The following is an 11,977-nucleotide window of genomic DNA, read 5'->3' as shown; positions in this document are numbered from 1 at the left end:
AACAACAAAGTGCTGAAGTTCACTGACTGAAGGGGAAGTGAGTTTACTCTTCTGTCCACACTAACATCAGACACACAGACAGGGGTGTGTGTGTGTGTGTGCGTGATTGTGTGTGTGTGTGTGTGTGTGTGCACTCACGATGTTCATGTGAACTTCAGGGTCCAGCTTCTGCTCCAGGTGTCCGTTGAAGAAGCTACGCCGCACTCCACTGTCGGTCGGCCCGGAGACGACGAGGCCGCACAGCACCAACACACACACCACTGCACACTGCATCATCTACCTGAAACACACACACACACACACGCACACGCACACACACACACACACACAGCAGCCACTCATCATCTTGTCTCAGTCTGTGTTGTTCAGTATTAATAGATATATAATCGATATTAACTTGTACTAATTTGTGTTGTTTACATTCTGTTTGTTGATTTGCTTTTCTTGACATCAGAATGAGTTTGTTTGTCATTACGGTCATTTAAATAAATCAGCAGTAACTTTAAGCTCCTAACATTTCCGTCCTCATGAAAGTACAAACAAACTTTAAGCTCAGATGTTTGTAGAACATCAAGTACAACCATGATGACCCTGAACGCCACACGGGGTCACTAAATTTCACGCAAACATTTAGAAAAACAAACTCGAGACTTTAGTTTGCTTCTATCGGACAAACAAATTAACAAACAAACAAACAAACAGCTTCGGTTTGTTGAAACATGCGAGCAGCGAAACAAACTCACCGACCCGCCGCTCCTCTTCCTCATCTGAGGACTTTGTTCTGCCCGGAAGCGACGTCAGAGGGGGCAGCTCTCCGTTTGCATCGATCAATCAGCACAGCGCTCTGATCAGACTAAGTGAATGATTACATCGATATGACCGAACACAGTTCACCCTCAGTGAGCGCGAGGAAGAGGATGATGATGAAACTCCGACAATAACACAGGACGTTATTACTTCAAAATAATATATTTACAGCCGCATCGCGAATAAACTCAACTGAACAAATTATATTTGCTAAAATGATTTCCGAGATAATCATTTGAATTTGATAAACACGTATGAAGTGTATGAACGGACGTATAAACCCTTTTTAAATATATGTGTTTCTTTCATTTTCTTACTTTGATGTACTCAAACTAATCGAACAAACTAATTAAAAAAAAGGATTTCTTACACAAATAAAAAAGATAAATCTATGAATGAATCTCCATGAAACATCACATAGTTTTGAAAATTACCCCGCTGTGAATGGACTTTTATCATGAAAATCTCAATAGGAAGCGCTGCCCTTTTTCCGCCATAAAACCCCGGACATGTTCTGTTCGGCCAACGTATAGAAGTCTTGTATAACTCACAGGGGGGCGTGTGTGTTCGGAGCTTTGTGTCGAGTTTGATTGAGGTTCTGGTTCCGTGTGAAGATGTCCCGAGTGCTGATCGTAGGAGCGGGACCGACCGGAAGCCTGTGCGCGGCTCTGCTGAGGAGAGAGAAGAAGGACGCAGTGAAGATCACAGTGTGGGACAAAGCGAGGGGCGCGGGTCAGAGACACACACACACGCGCGCGCGCACACGCACAGAGACACACACAGACACAGAGACACGCACACACACACACAGACACACACTCGCACGCTCAGACAGACAGACACACTCACACGTGGTGCTTAATCGTCTCCCTCTCTCTCCCTGTCTCCCTGTCTCCCTGTCTGTGTGTCCCAGGGGGCCGGATGTCCACCTACCGTCCCCCTGACCCGTCCTGTCACTCAGCTGACCTGGGAGCTCAGTACGTCTCCGTCTCTCCGTCCTACGCTCAATCACACAGCAGGTAACAATCATCCCACGTAACCATGGAGACAGCCCTTCTGTCTCTCTGTGTCCCATGATGCACTGCTCCTCTGCAGTGTGTATGCAGAGCTGCAGAGCTGCGGCGTCCTGAGGCCTCTGGACGCTCTGATCCAGGGCTCGCAGCACAGAGACAGCAGGGACTTCGTCTGTCCTCAGGGCATGAGCGCCATCAGCAGACACTACCTCAGCCAGGCAGGTGAGACAGCTGCCTGTCTGTCTGCAGGGAGAGGGAGGACAGTGGGGGAGGGGGAGGAAGAGGAAGAGGAGGTGATGCTGGTGTCTCTGTCTCTGTCCCTCAGGAGCCGACCTGTGCTTTGAGAATCATGTGACCGCTCTGTATCGCAGCGGTGCATCATGGGAGGTTCACAGGAAGCTGGGACGCAGCCAGAGCTTTGATGCCGTCGTCCTGACGATGCCCGTCCCTCAGATACTGCAGCTGGAGGGAGACCTGGAAGAGAGTGAGACATGCAGAGACAGACACACACACACACACACAGAGAGACAGACAGACACACACAGAGATAGAGAGAGAGACACACACACAGAGAGAGACACACACAGAGACACACACACAGACAGACAGACACACACACACACAAACAGAGACAGACAGACAGACAGAGACAGACACACACACACACACACACACACACACACACACACACACACACACACACACACACACAGAGAGACAGACAGACAGACACACACAGAGATAGAGAGAGAGACACACACACAGAGAGAGACACACACACAGACAGACAGACACACACACACAAACAGAGACAGACAGACACACAGAGACAGACACACACACACACACACACACACACACAGAATGATGTCATGCTTCCACATTGCAGTAGCAGCTTTGTACCACAGGGCAGCTGCAATGAAACTCTTCACTCTGACTGATCATAGCTGGTTGTTATGGTTACTGTCAGGGGAAAATAGATTTAGCTTATTTATGAAGTTAAGTGATTCAGTGACACACACACACACACACACACACACACACACACACACACACACCTCATCCGAGAAGATGATGTCATCTTCAGCTCTTTTGATTCGCTGACAGGGACAGCGCCCATTTCCCCACACACACACACACTCAGATGTGTGTGTGTGTGTGTGTGTGTGTCATGAAAAATGTGTTAAATCTTTGAAGCTTACATTGAAAAAATCTAAATGTAGGTCAATGTGAAGATAAAAGAATCAAGCTGCCGAACTGAGAACACTGAGTGACTGTCTCTCTCTCTGCCTGTCTCTCTCTCTCTGTCTGTCTGCCTGCCTGTCTCTCTGCCTGTCTGTGTCCCTGCCTGTCTCTCTGCCTGTCTGTGTCCCTGCCTGTCTCTCTGCCTGTCTGTGTCCCCGCCTGTCTCAGTGCTGAGTGTCCAGCAGAGGGAGCAGTTAGACGGGGTTGTGTACTCGTCCCGTTTTGCGTTGGCTCTGTTCTTCGGTCCCGACGTGTCGCTCAGTTTTCCCTGGGTCGCTCGTTACGTCAGCGACAACCCCTGCATCTGCTACATCGCCCTGGACTCCAGCAAACGCAACGCAGGTCTGTCTGCTCACCTGTCTGTCTGCTTTAACTGTCTGTCTGCTTCACTTTATATCTGATAATGTCACCTCAAGCAAGAAATCAACAGCTGTGTGTGTGTGTGTGTGTGTGTGTGTGTGTGTGTGTGTGTGTGTGTGTGTGTGTGTGTGTGTGTGTAGTGGAACCTGGCTGCGGTCCGTCCCTGGTTGTCCACACCAGCGTCCCGTTCGGTCTGCAGCACCTGGAGGAGGACAAAGAAGACGTGGAGCCGATCATCTTACAGGAACTTCACAGGCTGCTTCCTGGTCTGCCTCGACCAATCAGCATCAAGTGTCAGAAGTGGCGTTACTCCCAGGTGAGCCGAGTGTGACGTGTGAGTCAGAGGACCATTAAGGGGACTTCCGGGTTCCCTTCAAAGAAGCATGTATTATATGAGATGCTGACTGTCAGAATGAGCGCCATAGAACCAGAAAGAAGAGGAAGTGACAGACTTACAGACTTGTGCTGAAGTTGTGACAGCGTGCTATGGTGCTAACTGGACAGACAGACAGACAGACAGAGTGACGGTCTTTGGTCCCTGCAGGTCCTGACCCCGGTGCCAGACACTCCAGGACAGATGACGGTCCACACTGAGCCTCTGCTGGTCTGCGGAGGAGACGGGTTCAGTCACTCCAACCTGGACGGCTGCGTGGAGTCGGCACTCAGTGTGCTGGAGGTGCTGAAGGCCTCGCTGTGAGGAGGAGGAGTCTCTGACCACTGGGGGCACTCTGGGTGTGAACAGCATCTCTTCAGACTGCAGGGGGCGCTGATGGTCCCCTGAGCCTCACAGAGGACAAATGTGACTTTGATGTACTTCCTGTTTGAAGCAGGAAGTGGACCAGTTTGTGATTTGGCACTTAAATGATCAATTAATGAAAATAAAAATGTATTTACAAGTAAAAGAACTCCAATGAATTCACTTTGATAAATCTGAAGAGCCTCCAGTCAGCTGTGTGTGTGTGTGTGTGACACTGGGATCAAAGTAGTCTGAGGTTGTTTAGCCTCCCTGCTGATTGGCTGCAGACCAGTGGACCCGCCTCCTCATCAGAATAGGGGTGGCACACAGGAGGGGCGTGTCTTAGCTTCATGCTGCGCTGGGCCACGCCCCCTGGTGGAGAGCATGTTGGATCCTAATGGGGGGAAAAGTCTGAAGCACTTTGTAAGGAAAGGATTGATTGACACCATGATGCTCCAATAACATGGAGTGAGCAGGTTACCATGGTGACAGCATCAGATCAAAGGATTCTCACAAACAGCTGCTTATAAATAGTTTATTCACCTTTACAGTGTTTTTGTATTTCATTATAAAATAAGGGAAATAAAGAAAAGAGCGGGGGGGGGGCAGTTTAACCTTACACGGTGGTTTCCATGGTGATACTGGGAGAAATCTTTGCACGGTTTGCTAACTGTTAAACAACAAGAACAACAAAACCTGACATCTTCATCATCATCATCATCATCATCAGCTGCTCACTGCCCTGTCTGAGGTGAAACCCTGTAAGAACCTGGAAACAGTGCAAAAGTCCAGTTTGATGAAAAGTTGGGATCTTTAACCGTTTCTGGAAATGAAACAGGAAGTCAAACATCACAAACCGAGCTGGTAACCGTGGTAACTGAGGAATAAAGGCCGAGGGAAAATGTCGATGACCGTGAACGCGTTGAGCTTCAGTCAGGCGACGAGAGTCACGTTTCCATAGTTACCCACTGTGTCACTATGTGGTGGTTTGGATGTAAACAGAGGGGACAGGAAGTGGCGTTGAAATGTCTGACTTTTAAGATTAAAGCAGGAAGTGAGGTCAGGGCTGACAGCACCCATTCAACAGGAAGTAGGATGTGGCGGTAAAACTGTTCTGAGGCCGCCGTCCGTCAAGTCCGACAGAACCTGACAAGCAAGCTGATTGGCTGACAGCTTTCAGCGCCTATGAGACCACATTTGGTCAAATAACCGCCATCGAGCTTCACTTCCTGCAACGACAACATCGCCACCGCTGGCATCACTTTACTGAGGGCGGGGCAGGACGAAAGAGCGACGAGAGAGGGACGAGTCTCCAGGCCAAACTAGAGGGCGCCCTGATGCAGGACAGATGGAATGCTGCCACCTGCTGGAGCACAAACACATATGCTGCTGCAGCTCCGCCCACAATACAGAACCAGTAGCTCCGCCCACCGTCCTATCAAAACATCAAGTCTGAGCGATTCACTGCGACCCTGCCGCTTCCCTCAGGACGGCGACGACTCGCCCGCTTGCTGGAGACATCAAACTTTGTCCCGTTACAAAGTGCAAACTCCGCCCCCCTGGCTCTCACAGAGCAGCGTCCTGCTGGAGTCGGCCTCAGACGTGTCGCTTAGCAACAGACGGACCGAGCGGTGAAGCACTGGGCTTTTTAGCTTTAGCTCGTCACTTTAGCTTAATGACTGACGAGTGAAATGATGTCATACGAAAACAACACGAGCAGCTGATTGGAGGAGAGACGAGTGAGGGCGTGGCCACGGTTACAAGTCTGAGTCCACAGCAGACCCACAACAACTACACACATTCAGACAGGAAGTGGCTTCTCTGTGACGAGCCCAGCTGAGCCCAGGTGACCAGGGTCCGGCCCATGTGGAGGATCAGGTCTGGTCTGTGACTGTGAGGATCAAACAGGAAGTCTCTTTGTCTTATTTGGCAGCAGAAACCGATTGATTTGAAATCTAAAGGAACTTTGGTATTTTGGGTGAATAAAAAGTCCAAATCCATCCAGACCAGCCCACTTCCTGTCTGAGCCACATGCTGATCAGCACCTGAAGATGATGAAGATGAAGATGAAGATGAAGCTTCATTTTGGTGTTTTAGTGTCAACAAACTTTGGAGTTAAAGTTTCCTTAGAATAAAAGAAGGAAAATAAACTTTGATCATTTCACAATAACAGCATCTTCATCTTCATCATCTTCCCCTCTGAGCTCTGAGTGTGTGTGCTTCTCTTCAGGTCTGGAGTCTGAATGGACCCTGATGATCCATGTGGTTCTGCCCTTCACAATAAAAGCTCCATGGATCCATCAGGTCCTTCATCTCTACAACACTGAGGAGGAGGAGTCAGGGGTCAGAGGTCAAGTCTGAGGTTCATCTGGGCTGAAGATGATGAAGGTGCAGAGAGAAGCCACGGGACAGAAGAGAGGAAGATGAGAAGGAAAGAAAGACTGCAGGAGGGAGGAAGGAGGGAAGGAGGTGTAGTTGCTAAAGAAGTCTACTTGCCTTTCATTTGTTTATATTCAAGTTTTACTCCTTTATTTTGTTAAAATCTCCTGTCTGTCCATTCATCGGTCTCCATGTCCATCAGGCTGGCCCCGCCCACTGCCGTCTCACGTGATTGTCCAGTCTGGGGTTGAGCAGTAAGGGGGTGGGGCTTAAAGCGACCAATGAGCTCTTTGATCAGCGAGTCCCAGAGATCGTTCTGGTCCCTTGATTCAGCTGTGTGTGTGTGTGTGTGTGTGTGTGTGTGTGTGTGTGTGTGTGTGCGTGTGTGTGTGTCAGACTTTAGTGATCTGACTGTGCTGATCCTCATCAAACAGCTCGTTCTCGGGGTCAGAGTCCGTGGTGTCAGAGTAGCGGTAGTGATCCGGTTCATTATCGCTGACGTCCGGCGTCACCGAGGCCGGCGTGCTGCTAGCATCACAGCTAGCATCACAGTTAGCTGCTTCCTCCACCGTCTTAGTGAAGAAGAGCTTCACCTGGAGGACACAGGGACACGTGAGACAGACGAAGACAACCAGGACACACACACACACACACACACACACACACACACACACACACACACACACACACACACACACACACACACACACACACACCTTGAAGTTGGGGGAGAAGTTCTTGTTGGACTTGTCCTTGTTGGCCTTGTCCAGGTCGTTCTTGGTGAGCGTGAGGACCAGGAAGTCGCTGTCTCCTCCCATCATCATCATCAGGGCGGGCGCTCGCTCCACGTGGACGGGGAAGGTCCTGCCGCCACCCGCCGCCGCCTCCCGCTGGGTCCCGGTGCCGTTCTCCAGCTTGTGGTTCTGCTCGGGCCCGGGGATGAAGAAGGTGTTGACCCAGAAGTGGAACATCTTCTCCTGGAGGTCACAACCAAGGTCACAATCACTCACAGCCTTAGGGCGGGAGAGCAGCCGATTCATCCTCATCCTCACCTTTTTCATCATTTTGTTCTGCTTGTGGAAGAACTCCACCTTGATGTCTCCACAGACAGGAAGTGGCTGAGGGAAGTCAAACAGCATCTGCTTGTCCTCGCGCCGCGTGTGGGAGGAGTTTGATGTGTGGATCTTCACCTTCAGCTGGTAGACCACAAACTGAGGGTCTACACACACACACACACACACGTAAGTACATAGCATTGTTGGTAACCATAGTTTCCATCACCCGCTCAGCTGTGTTGTGTGTAATGACAGATACGCCTCATGGGGGCGCTGCATTACAACACAGCTAGAGTCTGAGGGGCGGGGCCACAGAGGAAGGGACAGACAAACAGGCAGACAGACAGGCAGATAGACAGGCAGATACAGCCAGACAGACAGACAGACAGACAAACACACAGACAGGCAGACAGACAGGCAGGCAGACAAATAGACAGACACACACAGACAGGCAGGCAGGCAGGCAGACAGACAGACAGACAGACAGACAGACAGACAGACAGACAGACAGACAGACAGACAGACAGACAGACAGACAGAGGAAGAGACAGACAGACAGACAGACAGAAGAACAGACAGACAGACAGAGGAACAGACAGACAGACAGACAGACAGGTCTTACTGCAGGTGCCTCCAGTGAACATGGGCACGGTCTCAAACAGCATCCTGTGGAACAGCAGGGCCACAGGTTTGTAGTGAAGCTGCTTCTTCAGCAGGAAGCTGTAGTAGAAGACGTAACGCCGCTGACTGGGGATGGTGACGCCCTGACACACACACACACACACACACACAGTGTTAGCTACACATGCAGAGGCACTACCCATGATCCTCTGTGGCAGGGTGCCGTACCTTCTTGTCTCGAGTGCGGACCTCTCCGTAGAAGTCCAGAGCTTCCTGTGCCTTCAGGAACTTCCCCCGGTGCAGCAGGTAGGCACAGATCATGACCCCCGTGCGACCTTTGCCCGCTTTGCAGTGGATGGCGGCGACGTGATTGTCGTCCTTGCTGAGCCACTGATCCAGATCCTCGCAGAAGGGCTTGATCAGCTCCAGCTGGGGGGGGTTGTGGTCCTCAAAGGGATACTGAGCCACTGAGGGGGGCACAAAGGGTTAATGAGGGAAACACTGCCCCCTGTGGCCACACAGGCACTAACCATGATGTCATCTCACCTCGGCAGCTGAACTTCGCTGCATCATAATGTCGCTCTGCACACCTGAGGACGACAAAGAGCAAAGAGACAGGCAGGCCACCACAGGGTCAGAGCAGAGAGACAGGCAGGTCACAACAGGGTCAGAGCAGAGAGACAGGCAGGTCACAACTGGGTCAGAGCAGAGAGACAGGCAGGTCACATCTGGCTCAGGTTTGTTTACACACAGGATCTGAAAGTACGAATCTACTCTCACATTTACTTTTGGCCTCAAAGCCTCCACAGACACAATCTGAGGTCAGACAGGCAGGAGACAGACAGACAGGCAGGCAGGCAGGCAGGCAGGCAGGCAGACAGACAGTACTTACAGGTTGTAGATCTTATAATGATCCTTGTGTTTGGAGTCCAAGAACCTGAAAGACAGTTTGAGTTAGAAGAGAAGAGTCATGAGAGCAAAACACAGATCCATCTGGAAGAACCACACGGATCCATGAGGGGTCTACACAAGTCTGTGAGGGTCCGTACAGGTCCATAAGGGGTCTACACAGGTCTGTGAGGGTCCGTACAGGTCCATAAGGGGTCTACACAGGTCTGTGAGGGTCCGTACAGGTCCATAAGGGGTCTACACAGGTCTGTGAGGGTCCGTACAGGTCCATAAGGGGTCTACACAAGTCTGTGAGGGTCCGTACAGGTCCATGAGGGGTCTACACAAGTCTGTGAGGGTCTGTACAGGTCCATGAGGGGTCTACACAAGTCTGTGAGGGTCCGTACATGGTCCATGAGGGGTCTACACAAGTCTGTGAGGGTCTGTACAGGTCCATGAGGGGTCTACACAAGTCTGTGAGGGTCCGTACAGGTCCATGAGGGGTCTACACAGGTCTGTGAGGGTCCGTACAGGTCCATAAGGGGTCTACACAGGTCTGTGAGGGTCCGTACAGGTCCATAAGGGGTCTACACAAGTCTGTGAGGGTCCGTACAGGTCCATGAGGGGTCTACACAAGTCTGTGAGGGTCTGTACAGGTCCATGAGGGGTCTACACAAGTCTGTGAGGGTCCGTACAGGTCCATGAGGGGTCTACACAAGTCTGTGAGGGTCTGTACAGGTCCATGAGGGGTCTACACAAGTCTGTGAGGGTCCGTACAGGTCCATAAGGGGTCTACACAGGTCTGTGAGGGTCCGTACAGGTCTACACAGGTCCATTGAAAGTCCTAGAGACCTGAAGAAGCACAAACATCTACACACTGACAGAGGAACACACACATATCAGAACCCCAGCCTGGTGCCAGAGACACGTTCAGGCGCACAGGGCGCTGCGTTCAGGTGCTGGCTCTACACACCGGGCGGTGCGTTCAGGTGCTGGCTCTAAACCTGAGCAGACAGGATGTGAGCAGGTGGGCTCAGCGTCTCACCTGACGACGTCGTCGATGTTGTTCCTGTAGACGCCCTCCAGCCTCTCAGCAGGGAAACCCATGGCTATGATGTTTGGATAAATGTCTGCATGACCGTCAAGGAGCACAACAACAGACCAGGGCTCACATCTCTGTGACACTGTCTCACTCTACCACACTTCACAGGTCTGTCTCACTCTAACACACTGTCTCACTCTCACACAATGTCTCTGTCTCACTCCCACACACATACTGTCTCACTCTCACACACACTGACTCTGTCTCACTCTCACACACACACACATTGTCTCACTCTCACACTGTCTCACTCTCACACACACACTGTCTCTGTCTCACACACACTGTCTCACTCTCACACACACTGTCTCACTCTTCATTCTTTTGCCGATGATGCAACGCCACTGACACACTGTTAGCTTAGCCGCTAGCAGCGCGACCTGCTGAGGAAAACTACAGCGAGACACGGAGACAAAATGTCTTCATCTGCAGAGGACAAGAACCTCAGGACCTCCAGCTGCTGCAGCACGGAGTCCGGCAGAACCAAACAGAACCAAACAGCAGCTTCAGCTTCACATCGTTAGCTGCTGCAAAGCAACTCATGAACACAAACACACACACACGCACACACACATGAACACAAAGACGTTGCACACAAGTCTCCTCACACTCAAAATGCACCCAGAAACTACGATATGACCTGTGGTCGTGTGTGTGTGTGTGTGTGTGTGTGTGTATGTGTGTGTGTGTGTGTGTGTGTGTGTAAAGCTCCACACATAAACACTAAATGATCTGCATGAACTCCATCTGCACTGATTCAGAACCAGAGCTCCGTGTTTGTGTCTCAGCGCAGTGTGGTTGTAGAGTTCAGAGGTCAAACTGGTCTGGAGGATACAGGTCAGGTCCAGGTCGAACCCGTCCTCCTGGTAGCGCCTCTTGTTCCGGCTCACGATCTCCTTGATGATCGCCGCCATCCTCGGGCCTGAGCTCCGTGAGAGGGCCGTCAATGGAGCCGAAGGACCGCGGCCCAGGGTCCGCCCGCCCGGGTCCGGGTCCTCCTCCCCCCCGCCTGCCTGGGTCCTGGTCCTGGTCCGGGTCCTCCTCGGTCCGCCGCCTCTGCTGTGTCGCTGCCGGGGAGAGAGGCTAGCTGTGTCGCTAGCCCGGAGCTAGCAGCCGCAGACTTCTTACCGAGTCTCTTAAATCCCAAACTCCTGCACAAAGCAAAGCTCCGAGTTCTTAAGAATGAAATATGGCGGATGTACAAATGTCGCTTGTTTGGACTCCTTGCGCGCCTCCCGCGGGCCAAGCCGAGCCAGTAGCTAGCCGGCCTGCTAGTAGACGAGCAGCCCGGTCGTTGGTGCTGTATTGTGGGTCAGAACCAGGCAGAGCCGGGGCCTCCTCCCTGCTCCCTCTGCGGGCCCGGGCTTCCAGGTCCCCCGCCCGGAGACTAAACCATCCGCAGTTCCCGTCTTGGTAGCGCTCCAGTGCCCCGGACGTCGCGGTGTTCCCGGCCTCGGGCTGCGCCTCAGACGCCGTGATTGGACGCAGATACGCGGGGAGAAAATCTCTCCGCTGCGCCTTTGAGGGAAAAAGACACGAAACGAGCTTGACACCGTCAAGCTTACTGCACCGACACGGAGCACTTCCGGCAGCGTGACGGAAATAAAAGAGTGAGGATCTGACGAGCGTGTTGTCGATCTCATTTTAAATATCTTTATCCAATATAAATGGCTAATGTTCAGAACGTGGACAGGGGCGGGTGTAAAAGTATTTAAGCTAAGAGTAGAATTTATCGAAGCTCTAATTCAGACCATTTCTGCCAATGACACTG

General features: G+C 51.6%; 3 protein-coding genes across 4 annotated transcripts in view; 1 reads left to right on the top strand and 2 right to left on the bottom strand.

Moving 5' to 3' along the window:
• Positions 1 to 911, bottom strand: part of lipf (lipase, gastric) — a 4,915-nt gene extending 4,004 nt beyond the window's left edge. Inside the window, exons 1-2 of one of the 2 annotated variants that reach the window (XM_076167908.1) lie at positions 744 to 911; positions 139 to 280 (exon numbers count right to left, since the gene is read on the bottom strand). In XM_076167908.1, coding sequence (XP_076024023.1) covers positions 139 to 276 — 138 coding nt within the window. In that variant the 5' untranslated portion in view covers positions 277 to 280; positions 744 to 911. The remainder of the gene's footprint in view (positions 1 to 138; positions 281 to 743) is intronic. The other variant, XM_076167907.1, reaches the window with a different exon arrangement.
• A 387-nt stretch (positions 912 to 1,298) lies between these two features.
• rnls (renalase, FAD-dependent amine oxidase) lies at positions 1,299 to 4,316 on the top strand. The gene is made up of 7 exons (XM_076167896.1): positions 1,299 to 1,539; positions 1,721 to 1,826; positions 1,903 to 2,042; positions 2,146 to 2,304; positions 3,234 to 3,407; positions 3,566 to 3,741; positions 3,970 to 4,316. The coding sequence occupies exons 1-7, from the start codon at positions 1,422 to 1,424 to the stop codon at positions 4,120 to 4,122; spliced, it is 1,026 nt and encodes a 341-aa protein (XP_076024011.1). The 5' UTR covers positions 1,299 to 1,421; the 3' UTR covers positions 4,123 to 4,316.
• A 2,555-nt stretch (positions 4,317 to 6,871) lies between these two features.
• Positions 6,872 to 11,726, bottom strand: ptenb (phosphatase and tensin homolog B). The gene is made up of 9 exons (XM_076167901.1): positions 11,042 to 11,726; positions 10,150 to 10,234; positions 9,109 to 9,153; positions 8,763 to 8,806; positions 8,445 to 8,683; positions 8,218 to 8,359; positions 7,593 to 7,759; positions 7,257 to 7,517; positions 6,872 to 7,133 (listed from the first exon to the last, which is right to left on the bottom strand). Exons 1-9 carry the CDS (start codon positions 11,118 to 11,120, stop codon positions 6,933 to 6,935), a joined length of 1,263 nt encoding a protein of 420 aa, XP_076024016.1. The 5' UTR covers positions 11,121 to 11,726; the 3' UTR covers positions 6,872 to 6,932.
• Positions 11,727 to 11,977: the final 251 nt, after the last annotated feature.

Source organism: Genypterus blacodes, unplaced genomic scaffold (genome assembly GCF_046128005.1).
Source record: "Genypterus blacodes isolate CSIRO-AG114 ecotype Tasmania unplaced genomic scaffold, CSIRO-AGI_Gbla_v1 ptg000181l_1, whole genome shotgun sequence".
Classification (NCBI taxonomy): Eukaryota; Metazoa; Chordata; class Actinopteri; order Ophidiiformes; family Ophidiidae; genus Genypterus; species Genypterus blacodes.
This window is presented reverse-complemented; position numbering and strand designations above follow the sequence as displayed.